At 42.6% G+C, this 17,845-nt stretch overlaps 1 protein-coding gene across 7 annotated transcripts in view; it reads left to right on the top strand.

Moving 5' to 3' along the window:
- The first annotated feature begins 758 nt into the window (after window positions 1–758).
- APP (amyloid beta precursor protein) overlaps window positions 759–17,845 on the top strand; it is a 223,047-nt gene continuing 205,960 nt past the window's right edge. For 5 of the 7 annotated variants that reach the window (XM_081086570.1, XM_081086571.1, XM_081086572.1 and 2 more), the window contains exon 1: window positions 769–1,038. In XM_081086570.1, the coding sequence (XP_080942696.1) occupies window positions 982–1,038 (57 nt within the window). In that variant the 5' untranslated portion in view covers window positions 769–981. Of the gene's footprint in view, window positions 1,039–17,845 lie in introns of all 7 variants that reach the window. The other 2 variants (XM_081086575.1, XM_081086576.1) reach the window with 1 other exon arrangement.

Genomic DNA, 17,845 nt, shown 5'->3' on the forward strand with positions numbered 1-17,845 from the left:
TCCCCATGCCTGATGTATGTTCCATGCCTGTCTGACAAAAAACAAAACAACAAAAAATCCTGCTGACCGGCCCCTTCTCTTAAGAAAAAAAAAAAAAAAATCCCCCCCCCCCAAATAAAACAAGCAAACAAAAAAAAAATCGCAACAAATAAACAACAAAAAATATTTTTAAACCTTTCTTTCAAGGGTAAGTAAATGGGTCGCCAGTGTCTTCACTAGTCGGGCTCCTGTCTCCTTTGGTTCGTACTACAGATAGAAATTCCAGGTTGCTTGTGGCTGCTTTTGACTGGGAAGGAAAAAAAAAGGCTTCTGCTCGCTCATCAAGAGAGGAAGATACTCTATTTCCTTTAAGCTTATCTCGTTCCCATTCTCTTTTAAAAACTCCTCCCCCACTTCTCCAAACCGCCGCAAAAACCTATGTGCGGCCAAAAAAACGCACCCGGCAGCAGCCCTTCTATCCGCATCGGGGAGAGGCCTGCGGGTCGGGTGAGTCGAGCTCAAGGGAACGAGCCGGGAGCGCTCGCGACTCTGCTGGAGCCGAGACGTCCTACGACTCACCTTTCCCTGCGCCCGCACTGTCCCTCTCCCGGCCCCAGCCCCTCGCTCCCTCTGCGCCCGGGTCCCAGGCGGCGGGCGGCCCGGGAGGCGCGGGGTGGGTGCGGGAGGAGCTGGGGGCGCCGCACCTGTGGGCGCCCGGGCGCGGGCCCCTCCCGGCCCGAGCGCGCAGCACCCCGGCGCGTCCGCTAGGGGTCTCTCTCGGTGCCTCGCGGGGTGGGCCGGATCAGCTGACTCGCGGGGCTCTGAGCGCTGCAGCTCGGCTCCAGCTCCGTCAGTTTCCTCGGCAGCAGCGGGAGAGGAGCACCCGGAGCAGCGCGATCGCAGGCCCCACCGGAGACGGCGGCGGCGGCGGCACCGGCAGAGCAAGGGCGCGGCGGCTCGCACTCGCACAGCAGCGCACTCGGTGCCCAGCGCACGGTCGCGATGCTGCCTGGCTTGGCACTGGTCCTACTGGCCGCCTGGACGGCTCGGGCGCTGGAGGTGGGTGCCGCCCTTCGGAATGGGGGGAGGGGGGACGGTGTGGAGCCGGTCCTCCCCAAGTCTTCAATCCAGAGAAGCCGGGGGCAGTCGAGGGGACCCCGGTCCCCTCCGCGCCCAACGCCCCCGCTTGCGGTCGCGCTGCGCATCCTCGCCTCTGGCCCAGCCCTGTCCGGGGACGCACGCTCCAGCCCGCGGAGAGCGAGCGGGCGAAGCGTCTGGCTCCCGGGTGCGCGCCGCTCGCGGGGCGAGTCGAGGAGGCGATCCTGAGCTCAGCCCCTCACTCAGCCCCTGCCTCCCGGCCGCGGGCTGGGACCGGGGAAGGCGAGAGCCATGCAGATGGAGCACATGGGGTGAAACCGAAAACGCAGCGCCCCTGGATCCTGTCCCCACATCGGAATCGCTGCCCTGCCCTTTCTCTCGGGCCCTGGGGACGAGGAGTCGGGACGGCTCGGGAAGCCGCCTCCCTCCCCCGCTTCCCTTTGCCTTTTCCGCCCGGGTTCACCTTTTCTCCGCAGCCCCGCCACCCCGTCCCTGCCCGATCTCCTCTGCCTTCCTCTTCCCGGCTGCTCGCGGCGGCCTCCTAGGGCGACCCCTGGCAGGGTCGCGCACCGCCTTCTGCAGGCAAACTTTGTACATTTCTGCGTCTCCCTTTTGTGCTAAGTTGGAGAGATGGGAGGCGTCGGAGACCCACAGCCACCTCGCACCTTCCCCCAAGCCTGGTCGCCCTGGGCGTTCGCTCGCACCTTCAGCTTCTCCCCGGAGAGGGAGCAGGTCCCCGGGAACAAAAGCCGCGACACCCCGCCCTCGCCAGCCCGGGGCGCGGTAGATGGAGCCGCGCTCGTCTGTGCGCCACCGGGGCTCCCGCCCGCCTCCCTTCCTGGCGCTGCGCGCCTGTCCCGGTGGCCCGGTGGGGGCTGGGGCGCTGCTGGGGCCGCCGTGGCGGAGCCCTGGGGACCCCCGCCCCCCATCACCTCGGTGACTTGCTAATTCTCTGCTGGGCTGTAAAGCCCTTGGGGAGAGATCGGCGGAGAGCGGGGTGCGCGATGGAAAGGGCAGCGGCGGGTGGTGCGGAGTCACGAGCTCTCCCCTCCTGGGCGTCAAAGGAGGCGTTTGTCTGATTCAGGCGCGGCCTCCTCCCTGGCAGCGCGGGGCACTCCGCTGGAGCGCCCGTTGGGGGCAGGGACCGTTGGGGAGGGTCCCCCGAGTCTTTTTTTTAGGGTACCGATAAAAGGATTGCATTGAGTGAAGATTAAGACGGAGAAGATGGCGCCTCTGCAGTGCAGCAAAGAAAAGCTGTGTGGAGGCTGCAGCCTGTGAAATGCACCCGCCACTAGGTGTATAGCAAGGCTTCCCCATTCATCCACCTCTCCACCACGCAGCCAACACGGGTGCAAAAGGACTATTTTTTCTTTCTCTAAAGATGCTTAGAAGTTGTTTGCCTGACAGTCGGGGGCGGGAGGGGGTGGGCGCAGAGGAGGTTGTATTTCCCGTCGGTGGGTTTTTTACCTTTTGCAACCTTCCCGCCCCAACCCCCCACCCCCCTCCTGTTCCCCTACCTCGTGGTAATTTTCCAAAGAAGCTATTTCTGGACAAGTGTTTTTCTGTAATTTCACCGAGACTGTACAGACAATCACATCATTACACTATTTTAGTCCCCAATTTATGGGGTCATTGAACTTTTCCCCCTTCTATCTTTTACCTACAAGTGGCTCAGGAACCGGTTTAGGGCTAGTTACGACAAATATGGGTTTCCATATTTTTTTTTAAAAAATGAATTTAATGAAAGGAACTCTCATTTCTCCGATGACTTAAATTTACTCCTACTCCTACAATTATTTTTTTCTTGATTTTTTACTACATATTAAAGAACACAAATTACGTAATTTAAGTCATATCTTAACCTTTATAGTTGAAGCTTTCGTCAAAAAAAAATATTTAACTTTTCCGAGCAAGTATTTTTTCCTGTATAAAAAGAGGCAGTGTGTAAGCAACTATGATTCAGTTTATTTTCTGGCCTTTTGAATGCTTTTTTTTTTTTGCTTTTTCTGCCATCGTTTTGGAAATTTTCACTGGTTATTATAACCTCTTTCAAAGATTAGCCCATTTTGAAGCCTTGGTGGAAGAGTGGGTAATTCACCCTAATGAGGTTTCAGGGGGACTTACCCAGCTGTATCCGTGTCCACTGGAAAGATGGAATTATGACTTGCCCGTCTTTGTGGGCTTGGAAAACAGGTCTGCTGTGGGTGTCCCTAAAACAGAAACCAATAAGGGTAGTGATAATGGACCTCAGCTCTGGGTGGAAGCATTATTACAGTGGGTTGATGCTTTTGCCTGGCGTATCCATAGAGGATGAGTTTCAAAAGCCCAGATATTTATTTACTTATTTCCTTAAACTTGCTTCTCCTTAAAGTTGTATTTTCCTATATTTGGGGAGTTTAACCTAATCACAATTATCTGCTTTGATAGTGATGCTAATTCATAGACTGTAGACACCTATCCATATTGCGTACTGCCCCTAACGGCAGACACCTACACGCAGAATAGTGAAGCCAAGATTTGATGGTGATCTATTAGGAGTTTCGTGCTAATCAGTGATAACCAGCAGGGCACAAAAGCTTCTCTCTTGTCAACCTTAACCAGCAGAGGCGCCTAATGGCAGTTGTGATGCTACTAGTACTCCAGAGAGACTGACAATCCCCGGTTCTGACTGAGGAAACGAAAAGGAACATGCAACTCAAATGATCACAAGGTTAAATAGGAATAGCCAATTGGGGGGCGGGGGGGGGGGGCGGGGGGGGGGGGAGAAAGGAAAACAACATGGTCCATTGCATATTGGTTTGAAGGAAAACAGGTTAGGTCTATGGATAAGGCTTTCCCCCTGTTGCTGGAGGATCTCCTATGTTATGTTACTGTTTGTGGCATGTGAGAGATTTCTGTGCAGATATTTGTGTGAAGATGAATGTTGCCAGTCATTCTAGAAATAAGAGTATCTTTTATGTGACCACTGAGCTGTCGCTGAAGAAGTGTGATCAAATTCAGCAGAAATGTGCATCCTGTTTGTGCACATATGACCTAGGTGGGGACAAGTATTTACCTTAAGAGACTTGCAAAGCATCTAGCATTAATATACTCTTTGATCTCTGCCTCATTGCATCAGTTTTGGAATGCAAAGATAAACCTTATCAATGTGTTTTCCTTGTAAAGCTCCAGGATGTAAGGTTTCGTTTGTACATACCTCAATGCTTCCCACCCCCACTCCAGCTCCCAAGAAGTTTGCAGAGTAAATAGGACAGGCACGTGATTATAAAAGAAAATAGAAAGTGTTAAGTACCAGGAGGAAAGAACAGATTAAGTGGGTTTCTGAGTGGAAGGGTTAAGTCTAAATATGTATATTTAAAGAATAAAGTAACAACAATAGGATGAGATGATCCTGGAGAATTTCCTAGTAGTTCATTTTCAGCCAGGTTTGTATGTGCGTCTGGGGAATGGACATTAGATCATTTTGCAGTATTTGTTTACATACCTCTCTCCACCTTTCTCCTCCCAGACAACACACACATATACTCACACTCACACACAAATAGTCACACTCACGCACACGTAGTCATACTCACACACATAGTCACACACACGTAGTCACACTCACACACAGCCACACACACAAATAGTCACACTCACGCACACATAGTCATACTCACACACATAGTCACACACACACGTAGTCACACTCACACACAGCAACACTCACACACAAATAGTCACACTCACGCACACATAGTCATACTCACACACATAGTCACACACACGTAGTCACACTCACACACAGCCACACACACAAATAGTCACACTCACGCACACATAGTCATACTCACACACATAGTCACACACACACGTAGTCACACTCACACACAGCAACACTCACACACAAATAGTCACACTCACGCACACATAGTCATACTCACACACATAGTCACACACACACACAGTCACACTCACCCGGGAGGGTGAGGCTGGCTTTGTTGTCTTTCTTTTCCCTGTGCCTGGTTTAGAGCCAGCTAGGCGAAGATGAGGCTCTTTTTTTTTTTTTTTTAATATATTTTTATTGATTTCAGAGAGGAAGGTAGAGGGAGAGAGAGAAACATCAACAATGAGAGAGAATCATTGATCTGGTGCCTCCTGCCCACCCCCCACTGGGGGCTGAGCCCATAACCCTGGGCACGTGCCCCTGACCAGAATCGAACCCAGGACCCTCAGTCCACAGGCCGACGCTCTAGCTCTATCCACTGAGCCAAACTGGCTAGGGCAGATGAGGCTCTTAAAAAAGGAGAGATGAGCAAGTGTGGAGATTGATTTCATTCATGTCTTTGCCTACCCATTAGTGAGGACATTTTTATTTGTTCTCTTTTTGAGCCAAGTCCTGTCCCGCAGCTCTGAAGAGACTACGATGAACAAAACAGTCTTTTCCTTCATGAAGCTTCCAGTCTAGTGGGGAAGACAGACTAGACAGAAATCATTATAAATGTATGTTCGTGAACTGTGACAGATGCTGAGACGGAGAGGAAAGGCACGGGAACATTGTGGAAAGGAGTGGGGAATGGAGGGTCAAGGAAAGCAGGATCTGAGAGCTCTGGGTCTTCAGGTGTGACTCAGGAAGGGCATGACGAAAAACACAGCTCACTGGGCAGCAAGGGGGAAGGTGGAGAAAGTGCAGTTTCATTTGTTTTTTTGTGTTGGTGGTTTTCTGCCTCTCTGTGTCTCACTTAACTGTGAAATGGTTTCCTTCTCATAGTGGGGTCCCAGATGCAAATGTGCGGAGTGGGATTGATGCTAAACCCCATCTTCTGCAAACCCTTGGGAATGCTGTCACCCTGTGTCGCCCAGCCAATGTACAGATACCCCTTCAGGAGTGGCTGGGGGGAGATGGGGAGGGGGGAGGTGGAGGAAGCTAAGGTGAAGGAATGCACACCCCCTGGACGAGTAGCAAGTTTAAGAAATGCAGTGTCTATTACTTAATTTTTCTGTTGTGGAAAGAAAAGCAAACAGGACCTAAACCCTCCAACTGAATTTGCAAATGGAAACCGAAGTGAAGAGGAAAATGTTATGTAACTATTTCTTAAGCTATCCCGGTTTAGCATGGATAGCTTAAGAAATAACCATTTTGGTGGGGACAGTGGTGTTTTTCTTTAAAAGAAACATTCGGTGAATTTTCCTCTTCAGATTAATTCTGATTAATAGATATGCTTTACTGGTACCTTTTTAAACGTAGAATTCCACAAAAAAAACCCTGAATTATCATGACTATTCTAGGATTAAAGCAAATTTATTAAAAAAAAAAAAAGTCTGGACATGTTCATCAATTATAGTTTTATGAAAAATGTGATGCTTGGTAGATACAGAGGATTCAGGTTCACATGTGTGACATCTTAGCTTACAAAAGGAAGCTAAGAGGGCATTTTATTTTGATTTAGTATGTGTGGCTACAGTTAAAAAAAAAAACACACATGCAATACAGATTTAGCTTGAACTTTGCTAGGATTATAGTGTTTTATAAAAGAAGGTAGTGGTTGAAATGGGGAAGATGAGAGGCTTCTAAAAGCCCAGGTCTATGGAAAGTGTGGAATGGTTCCCATATTCGTCATGTTGATTTCATTACCAGAGAGATGTCTGAGTCTGAGGTTCTCACATGCCCAGGGAAGGTAGCGTCCACACTGATCAAGACCCTGGACTGGGGCAAGATGGCTTTGGTTTAATTAAATCTTGCCTCTGTGCCTTTTGAGCTGTTGACTGTGGGCTAGCTCTGTGCCTCAGTGTTTTTCTTGTAAAATGGGTATAATAATGTTTATGGTTGTTGAGGATAATTGAGTTAATACCTATGTAAAGTACTTGAAACAGGATATGAATTGATTATATATATATGTGTGTATATATATATATATCTCATGATGACATCTAGTAAGCACTGTGTGTTGGTTATTACACTATAATGATGGTGATGTAAAATGGATATATTTAAGTTTCACTCATAGTTGAAAGTTTAAAAAGACCTACATGATTTTTCTCTTACTGACTAGTGTATTTAACAGCCAGCTAAGATAGGAAATTGGCAGTTTGTTCTCTATAAGAACAAATGATTTTGATTTAAATTAAAAAATGACATACCACAGCCCTAGTTGGTTTTCCCAGTGGTTAGAGCATTGGCCTGTGGACGCAAGGGCCCCAGGTTCAATTCTGGTCAAGGGCACATACCTTGGTTGCAGGCTTGATCCCCGGAGCCCCGGTTGGGGCATATGCAGGAGGCGACCAATCTGTGTGTCTTTCTCACATGGATGTTTTTCTCTCTGTGTCTCTTCCCCTCCCTTCCCCCTCTTCTTAAAAAATCAGTGGAAAAAATCTCCTCGGGGGAGGATTAACAAAAAAAATAAATAACTAAAACTAGAAAATAAATAAATAAATAGAAAGACACACCACAGATAAAATTTTTAAGAGCACATGTTAGAAAATTTTAAGTCCTTATGTACATTTTATATGTCAGCTGACTTTTTGTAATACATGAAAGTAATTCGTGCCCATTGTAAAATTTAGACAGCACATAAATGTGGGAAAAGCATGGAAAAGACCCATTTTAAAGGTGTGCATACTGGCAACTTGCCACACACCCGTGTCTTCATTTTCCTGGCTCGATTAGTAACTGAGCTATTAGTTGACTGTGTGCAAGGAGCGATGAACAACCCTGGTTTAGTTTTCAGCAAAACCTTTGCCAGAAAAGTGAATAAACAAGTTTTGTCAATCTGGGCAAAAGTGGAAGATTTCTTGTGCCAGCAAAATAATTTGGGTCTTGGAATGGAAGCTTGAAATGATCTGCACGAGAGGAGGAGGAAACCAAGAAGCAGACTGCTTGAGAACGCAGCATTTCTGTAAGGCATCCCTTTTCAAAATAAGAGAAAAGGTACCACTAGTCAGATGATGGCCAGCACATCTATAAAACTTTATAGTGAAATTAGCCTGCTTTTGCTCATTATACAAGAAGAGATTTTCAATCTCAGTTTCAAAATTAGGCTGTGGCTATTAGAGAGGACAGGAAATTGGTAATTAAAGTGTGCGACACGTTGAAGATTTAATAAACAAAGTCCCAAGGAATCTCTGTGGGCTTTTGTTACACCAGTGATCACTGTCCTGCTCAACCAAAGAAAGTGGGTTCAAGTGGAAGCTGTAATTCTCGCCGCCATGTTTGGAGTGACCATCCTGCCCAGAGTAGATAAAGGGAGGAATGAATGAGATGGTATCACAACCACATATGAGTATATATGGGTCATGGAGTAGAGATAAGGAAAACGCAAGATAAATATGTCAGAAAAAGGAAAAGAACAGTAAGCCGGTTTTGTAGATGAACAAAATCTAGAATTCTGAAGGTCTGATGGACCCCAAACAGTGTGTGTGTCTCTTCATTTCCACGTGGGTCTTTACCTTTTTATTTTTTTCTTCCCAAGTTCAGATGAGTTTTAGCTGAGACATTTGACTGAGCAATAAAAGTTGTGTTTTTTTCCCCGATGATTTATTTTGTTGATGGGAAATAGTTCTGTGCCTCATGCTCTTTCTTACAGAACCTAATAATTTGTCCTATGCTCTCAATTCACATCCAGGAAACCCACATCTTCATTGAAGACTGTAAGGCCTCCTAGAAACTGATAATTGACTTTTAAGCCTTTAAAAGGACTCTTATGGGAATGACTGATCTGCTATATTAAGAAAAGTCATTTGTGTTAAGTGAAGAAATGTATTACTACTCTTGTTGCTTTGTTAAATTTCAACACTTTCATGACTGTAATGTGGTTTGACTCTGTGGAGCCATTTCACTGGAAGGAAAACGAGAGCTTTAATCCCACCCGTGAGCTAGATTTGGTGCTTTAGACCTGACCTCTTATCCTCGGTTACCGCAAACTCACCTGTTTAGTTTTTCATCTCTGCACATGCTTACAATAAAATTCATGAGGCAACATAATTTTTATTTTTAAGTAAAAATAAAATAGTATTGAGGCTTGGTTAATCCCAAAAGGGCTTTTTTTTTAATCTGTTCTTCCTATTGGATTAATTTCCCAAAGCATAATTATTGTTTTTATAAGTAACCACTCAGTTATCTTGTAATGGAATTAATAGGCTCATATGATAAAGATAGATGTGCACTATTTCGTAACCATATTTATTGATTTTTCATCTTTCAAAAAAATCTGCATTTATTTTGAAGGGTGAGCCTTTAAAACTGATGTAATTATTTTTTAAATCTTAGTTTAACTTTTCAGAGACTAACATTAAAACCTATCATATGAAAAGTGGTACTGGAGAGCAAATATTCCCAATACTGATGCTCTTAATTGCTTACTATGTTTTGTTTAAATCAAATATACAATTTCTCCATGGCAGTATATTGGTTTGAAGATAGAGGTGATGAGTTCTTAACTTAAGAAGCTCCCATAAAAACTTGCAAATATGCAGACTAATCATTCTAAGAATAATTTATTCACAGATACTTATTTATTAAATGAATTAGCAATTAATAGTGAAAATCTAGTTTCTATAGATAAATTACTAGGTTATTTTTATACACAGAAAAACCTAGATTTTCATGGGCACACCCAGTAAAGGAAATTGACTCCTTCATTTTACAAATATATTTATCTAAGGCTCCCTGCTCTTATGGGCGCTTACAGTATAATAAGGGGCAGACCAAATAAAGAGGAAGTAGTGGAGGACTTGGGTAAGGGGTATGCTATGTGGAAGTCTGTTGTGGTATTTTATGTGGTATTACCAGGAACGGTCTCTGATCCGGTCACCACCCAAATGTAAACTTAGAGATCTAAGAGAAGAGAACCGTATATTAGTGGTGGACAGAGGATCTACTTTGGACTGGTTAAATATTAAAAACAAAAATGGTGCCCTAACCAGTTTGGCTCAGTGGATAGAGCGTCGGCCTGCAGACTGAAGGGTCCCAGGTTTGATTCCGGTCAAGGGCATGTACCTGGGTTTCGGGCACATCCCCAGTAGGAGATGTGCAGGAGGCAGCTGATCGATGTTTCTCTCTCATCGATGTTTCTAACTCTCTATCCCTCTCCCTTCCTCTCTGTAAAAAATCGATAAAATATATTTAAAAAAACAACAACAACAAAAAACCCAAAAATGGTGAGGAGGAGAAGTTAATATTGATTGCGATCACAAACTGTTTCCTATCATTTGTTTTATCACTTACCACAATGCCTTACATTTACTAAATTTTTTATAAAGTATTTTCAGTGAGTGCTCTAGCCATTTTACATTGTGGTGAAAAATAATTATATGCTTGATTCTTGAAAGTTGAGTTCACTTCTCTTAAATAAGATTTATTTTTCAGCCTTTATTCTAGAACAGTTTGTTGTGAAAAGGTTTCATAAATGCTGTCGATAACTTAATAATGACCAGTTATTTGCAACTCTTTATTTAAGAAGTTGGTCCAGCAAAGGAATGCCTCATTCTTGAAATATGTCAATTCTCTAACTGATTGAGACACTTTCAGTTGAGGGTTCCAAGAAATGATCTTCTTGGAATAAGTAGTGGATAGTGGATTTTAGAGAGAAAATGTTGTGTATTGGACTCAAACCGAATGGTCATTAAAATGAAAATTTTCTTTACCATTGTCTTTTTTTTTATTTTTATTTTGCTGCTTTTTTGCCATTTTTACAGCTAATACTTACCTTTTACTTTAGCGTGAACCAGGATCAAAATTAGTCCTGTAAGAAAAAATTGGAATTTTGTTACTTCTATTTTCTAAAAGAACTGTACTTTTCAAGTTCGAAGGTTTGCTATATGCTATTAACTTGATAGGCATTGAAAATCTAATCGAGGTCATTATGATTAGCCTTGTATCTTCCTAGTGTTTTCTCAGGTTTGTTTTTGATGTTTTGCATTGTGTCAAATCCCCTTACACCACAGAATCCAGAAAATTTAAATCCAACAAAAAGTAAGTCAGCTTTAAAAATCCTATAGTTGTTGGCTAACTGAGAGTGTGTTTGAATGTGAAGGCCGTTCACATATTGCGACTAGTTTGAGGAACTGCCCAGGGCTCTGCTTTCAAGAGTACATTTGCAACAAAACTGCCATTTGGGGATCATTGCATACTTGCTCAGTCAAGTATGAGAGCCGGAAGTCCTCTGAGGGTACCAGGTGACTCAATGGCTAAAAAGAAGTATAAGCAAAGGCTGCTGGACAGAGATGTCATTGCAACAGTGCCTGTCCCGGGAACGAGTGCGTTATCAGCATGGCCATTTGAGATATCCAGGACAAAGATAACGAATTCAGTGGCAGGGAGAGCATACTTAAGATAGGATGCAGACCTGTGTCGTTCCCAGGCAACTCCTTTCCTTGACTGTATTTGTCATTTGACTATTTCACTTCACTGTTGTGAGCTGGACTCAAAGGTCAAATTTGTGTCATTGCAGATGTCCTGGGTCTTGGTGTAAGGACACAGATGGGAAATACTGTTTTTGTTTGGAGTATTTCTTGTGTGTAGGTTATTAGTTGTAGTTACTGATTTCATAAATAGCCAATAAAGCAATGAGGGGGAAAATGTTAGTGGTAAGTTGTTTTTTCCTGCAGAAAAAAGAAGGCACTGGTTGAAAACAGCATTCTAAGGGTTTATTACAATGTGTTAATTTATTTATTATTTAAAAAAAAAAATCTGACACATGACCTCATTGCTTGTTTGCTCATTCATTTCAGAGTGAAACGCATAAACATAAACCCAAACCTATAGATCGATTTATTCTGGTAGCAGACGAGGGGAAGGTTTGGCGAAGGATGTTTAATTATGTATTTCTCTGTTGTGTCTCTATTCCAGGATTTGTCAGGGCACTTGTGCTTGACTTTCTGTGATACTGACACTTTTTTAAAGTCGTGGGTTTTTAAGTAAGTTTATCTGGGTAACATTGGTTAATAAAATTATATACATTTCAGGTATACAACTTTAAAATACAACCTCTGTATACTCCATTGTGTGTGGTGTATTATTATTAACTTACCTCGTTGTATTTTTCTTCCCCTTATCTTGAATTTTTAAAAACCTCACTTATTTTATGGACATGTACTGGACGCTTTCTGTGTTTCAGTGACAGGAGCCCTGGTATGTAGGTAGGGCTGTGAGTAAACAGAGAAATAACTCAGTTTGTGCCTTGAAGGATTTTGTAGATTGATGGCAAGAAAAAGAGATGCAGAAATAATTAAGCACAGTGTGCCAAAGACTACACTGGAAGAATGTACAAGTCTTCATAGAGAACGCAGGCAGCCTTCTCTGGATTCCAAGGATGAGTGGAGGTCATCTGGGGCCTGGTAGGGCTTCCAGGCAAAAGGAACAGTGAGAGTGTAGAGATTCAAAATGGGAAGCTATGAAAATGTGGGTAGCAGAGATGGGATGGTCTGTGGGGGATTCAGAGCTTTGAAAGTCTTGATGAGTTTGAGTTTCATTTTCTCAGCAATGGTGTACTATTAAATGTTCCCACAGTGGGGGTAGCCATTGATGACAGTGGTTCAGCCAGTTAGGTTTAGGATCTTTTGCAGAGGTTCTCAATGTCTGCTCAATCTCATTAGCAGGATGGTAGTACCTAGCTGCAAGGGAGGCTGGTACATGTGGTCCATTAGCTGGGAACATTGCCACTAGAAATACATTCCAGGTTCTCTTCTGAAGGATCAAGGAGAGGGGAGATGTTAGGTAACAAATGGCATTCTGGGATGTAGAGGAAAATGTGTAGATTAATAACCATTCAAACCAAACTAAAGGAAGGATTTCCCATGAGTAATTACAGTAGGTTTTTGGAATTTGCTCACTTCTTTGCTACCTAAGCATGTAGGAAGCACATCTTTGGGGAAAGGTGGAGGAAGAGATGAGGAATGCTGTTGTATTTTTATGCCAGGAACACCCAAGAGCTGAGCTTTACTCTGTTCAATTGTGCCCAAGATGGTTTAGACTTGTGTTTCTGGGAAATGCTTCTAATCAGAATGATGCAAAAAGGGACAATTCTACTGGCTCTGCTAGTGTCAGTTTATTCTTGCTGCTAGCAAACTATCATTGATTTGATCTTGAGACGTCCCTAAAGCAACTTTGTTGTGCTTGTTTTTTGAAAGGGATAGCAGATAAAACTAGTTTTGAGGTTTTTCGAAAAGCATGAAACTGAGAACCTCTTGTGAGCTAGATTTGCCTCCATGTTCAACTTCATTTCTGGCGCTACACAACCTTTCAGATCTGTTTGTGTACACCTGTGTTATTAAAACAGAATGGAAAGAGACGTGGAAAAGGGGGAAATGATCCTTAATAGTTACATCAGTAAAAATGGGGCTGTCATCTTAAAATTCATTACTTACCTAATTTCTTATTCATGTCAATTATTCTAGAAATGGTCAAATGAAGATATTTACCAGAAAGTATGTGATGAAATAAAGATGTGCGCCAAAACCAGTTTGGCTCAGTGGATAGAGCTTCGGCCTGCGGACTGAAAGGTCCCAGGTTCGATTCCGGTCAAGGGCATGTACCTGGGATGCGGGCACATCCCCAGTAGGAGATGTGCAGGAGGCAGCTGATCAATGTTTCTCTCTCATCGATGTTTCTAGCTCTCTATCTCTCTCCCTTCCTCTCTGTAAAAAATCAATAAAATATATTTAAAAAAAAAATGTGGGGAAAAACTAGAATCCGAGCAGGCTTGATAGAATCATCAACGTTAGAGAGTGTTTGGAGTTTATAGTATCAAAAAACTTATTTAAGATATGTCCCAATAGTTTGCCATATTGCACATGATTCTGTCAAAAAGGGATTGTCTAAAATCCCATGGGTCCTCAAAAACTGCTTTTGGTTTTCTTCTCTAAATATTTCTTTTTGAACCCTTTGTTCTAAGAGTAATCGAAAGCTTAGTTTAAGTTTGATCATGCTAAATCTTGGCATTTCTTTTTGTTTTGCAGCATCTATCAAGAAAATATTTTATCTTTTCACTTTTAAATACTGCCTTCAGAAAAACGGATGGCAATTTGTGTCTGGAATAGTTGTTGATAATAATGAGAAAAAGTAGTCAATATTAGTTTGAATGTATATTTCTCATCTATTACCTTGGTCATATCTTGAAATTATATTTTTTTCTCCCATAAAAAAGTAGGTAATAATTACATGATGTGAGTTTGAAAATTTTAAAAATTATATTAGGTGGAATTTGAAAATATAAGAAAATTGTATTCTTTAGTCCCTGCATAATTTTCTAATGGTCATATAATTTATATAATTTGATAAACTCTTAGGAAAATTTCTCCTAAGTGTATATATTTTAGTCTGAATTCTGTTGTGCTTTTATAGATGTGAAAATATTTGACATAATTACTGACCATAATTTAAGACCAATTTGAAATAGGGGTGCCTTTCATTGCCTCTAGATTGCAGAGTTAGCTTGCTTTACTGACTTCAGTAGTTGATTTCACAGGAAATTATGTGAGAACCCTTAATTGAAAAAGTTGGCAGTCCAAGAATATGTTCAGAGAAGAATATTCTCAACTTACCTGAACCTTATAAATATTTTACTGGCTGCGTTCAGTCTGTCGTGTTTCTAAGTGCACAGGCTCTTTAGAAACCATCTCTGCTTCTCTGACCATTTAAAGCACATTAAATAAATCGATACAGATTGTAATAATTAGTGGAAACGTTTTTAATTAGATATCAGAGAAATGTGGTTCACTGTAGTTGTTCCTATTGAATTCAAAAGGGAGTTTAAAAGAAAAGATTATAATCATCTTTATGAAGTAAACTAAATTATTATTTTAATTATGTATTCAATTTAAAGGATAACGATACAAGTGCCTGTGTAAAAACATATCCATTTAGGATTATGCTTAAAGCCTGCAGTTGATAATTAAGATTTATCCCCAGAGTAAATGAAGTGATGTTGATTATATGAAGGCCCAATCCTATTTCCTATTTACTTATTGCTGGTGACTAAAATAAGAGAACAAAAGCATGGCTTTAAAACAGTAATTTGTGTTTTATAGAAATGAATAGAGGTCCAGTGCATGAAATTTGTGCACTTGTGGGGGGTCCCTCAGCCCAGCCTGCGCCCTCTCACAGTCCAGGACCCCTTGGGGGATGTCCACCTGCTGGCTTAGGCCCGATCCCTAGGCTAGCAGTCACACAACCCTCTTGCAGTCTGGGGCTCTGGCAGTCTGGGACTCCTCACTCCTTACTGCCCGCCTGCAGTGGAGGCAGGAGAGGCTCCTGCCACCGCCGCTGAGCTCGCCTGCCATGAACCCGGCTTCTGGCTGAGTGGCGCGCCCCTGTGGGAGCACACTGACCACCAGCAGGCAGCTCCTGCGTTGAACATCTTCCCCCTGGTGGTCAGCGTGCATCATAGTGACTGGTGGTTCTGCCATTCAGTCAATTTGAATATTACCCTTTTATTATATAGGATAAGCTCTAAGCCTAATGGTGGAGAGCCAGGGAACGGCCATGTTCCTTTCAGATGGGGTCATTTCATCTCAGAATTCCTTTGGGCTTTCGTTAAATGCTCAGGCCTGAATCTAAAACAATGCAGTCCAATAAAAGTATAATGGAACCAAAATGTCATTTAAAATTTTGTAGTAGCCACATAAAAGAGGAAAAGAAACAGTTTAAATTAATTTAATGTTTTATTGTATCCAGAAACACTTTTTTTTTCATTTTATGTCTTCAAAATTTTACCTGTAGAAAATATCTTAAATCAGACCAGCCACATTTCAAGTACCCATGTGGCTACCATATTGGACAGTGTGGCCGTGGAAGGAACACCTCAACCTACTACTGTCTAGGGAAAGAATCAGGTTTTGGAGAAGGTCGTATCCATAAGACCTTCTAAGCCCCCTCATTTTACAGATGAGGAAACTGGGATCTGGAGACACTGACTTGCCCGGTATCACTTGAATGTTAAGGGTCAGAGCCCAGTCCCTGTCCTCTGACTTCCAGTCTCTTTCTTCATCTCCCTGATTCTTGCTTCTTCTGTTCCATGTGGCTGTGTCCATATCTCTGTGTGTTACTGTTAACTGATTGCTCTCAGCTAAGTATTGAGCCAGGAGCCTTCAAATCTGGCCCACTGCAGAAGGCATGACCTGATCTGGCTGGGTCAGTAAAATTACCAGGTATATCTACTCTCTCTGTGGAGGTGATGTTGGCTCCAGCGATCAGTTTGTTGTTGTTGGATTGGGGGCACCCTTTGGGACCCAGGGTATATGACTCGAGCACTGGTTGAGATGTCAGCTGCCCACTGAAAGGAAAGATCAACAGGGCAGCACATTTTTGTTGTCTGTTCCTGGAAACACTGGAGTTAAGCTTTTTTTCCTTTCTTTCGTTGTTTGGATGGCTGCCCGAGTGTGTCCATAGTTCTTGCCCAATTATACTTAAAGTATGATATTTTTGACAATTTAAGTCCAGTGCACCTCCGGCATGAACTTATCCCCAGAATGTAAGCAAACATAGAAAGCCTTCCTTCCTCATGGTGTGGTGGGGTGGGAAGGTGGGACTCGCTGTGCTCCCAGGATTACTGCTGCTGTAAAGTGTTTTACACCATGAAAATGCATGGAGGGTGAACTTTTAGAATTGGAAGCTGTTTTCCACTTCATTCCTAACATATTTATCAGCCCTGATGTGGTAGATCATGTGAGTGTGTGTTGAAGGGAGTGTCAGCTTATTCATGTGACTTAGGTGTAGTAATTTTAGATTTAGTGTTAAACCTAACAGTTTTTCTGTTTGAACCTTAGGACTTCTCATCTGGGGCTAGGCTTCATCCACAGAGGCACTACTGATCTTTAAGTTAAGCATGTACTGTATTTTCTTCATGTTCCATGATGAAAGTAATTGCATTTTGCAGATGTTGAGACATAGGACGATACTTAGAGGATTCACAGCTTGCAGGAATGAGTTAAAAGTACATGGATATCTGTATTTTCTTTGGCAATTGTCAATTATACTTTAAAAATTGTCTTTGAACTTAAAAAATCCACCTTAACTTTTTAGCAGTTTTCTATTTTTTCATATTAAATATCATCAAGAGGAACAGAAGTTTATAGCTTTAAAATGTTTAGAGGGGTGTCTTTTTTAAAATTATATCTAAGTACATTTTTTGAATTACAAAATTACTACAAATGCATTGGAGGTAGCTTATAAAAACATGCATAATCTTACCACCCATGAATGTCTGTTGTATGTCCATTCCATTTTATATCCTGCATTTTATTTCTTAACAATAAATCTCATGCCATTATAAGCTCTTTTTAAATATAATGTTTAATGGATGTGTGAATCTGTTTAGAGCAGTGGGGACTATATACTTGTAGATGGGTGCCTTTTTGTGTGTGACATTTCCAACTCAGAGTTAGGCCGGAAATGGTGATGTAGGGGAGGATTGCAGCCAAATACTTCTTAATATTTTTAGTACTTATTCAGTGATCTAAATTGCTGCTCTCAAGAAGTGTTTAACACAGTGGTCCTCCAACTGTAATTTAAAGAAAATGAGATGAACATACACCATAGAGATAAAGAAATAAGGAAAACCTAACTTAGAAACTCAGTCTCTTGTCTTGTTAATAATTCTAAGGTCAGTTGTGTAGGAAAAGTTTGGTTATAAGAACTGTTAGACTTTATAGGCAAACATAGCCAGGGCTTGAACGTAGACATCGGTGAAATTGTGATTTTAGTGGACTAGAGCCATTCAATGGGAGCATTAGTTGGGTTATGTGATCACACAGATGTAAATAAAGGGTTCCCCTTCCCCTTTCCCCGCTGTTA

Source organism: Myotis nattereri (assembly GCF_964212035.1).
Source record: "Myotis nattereri genome assembly, chromosome: 3".
Taxonomy (NCBI): Eukaryota; Metazoa; Chordata; class Mammalia; order Chiroptera; family Vespertilionidae; genus Myotis; species Myotis nattereri.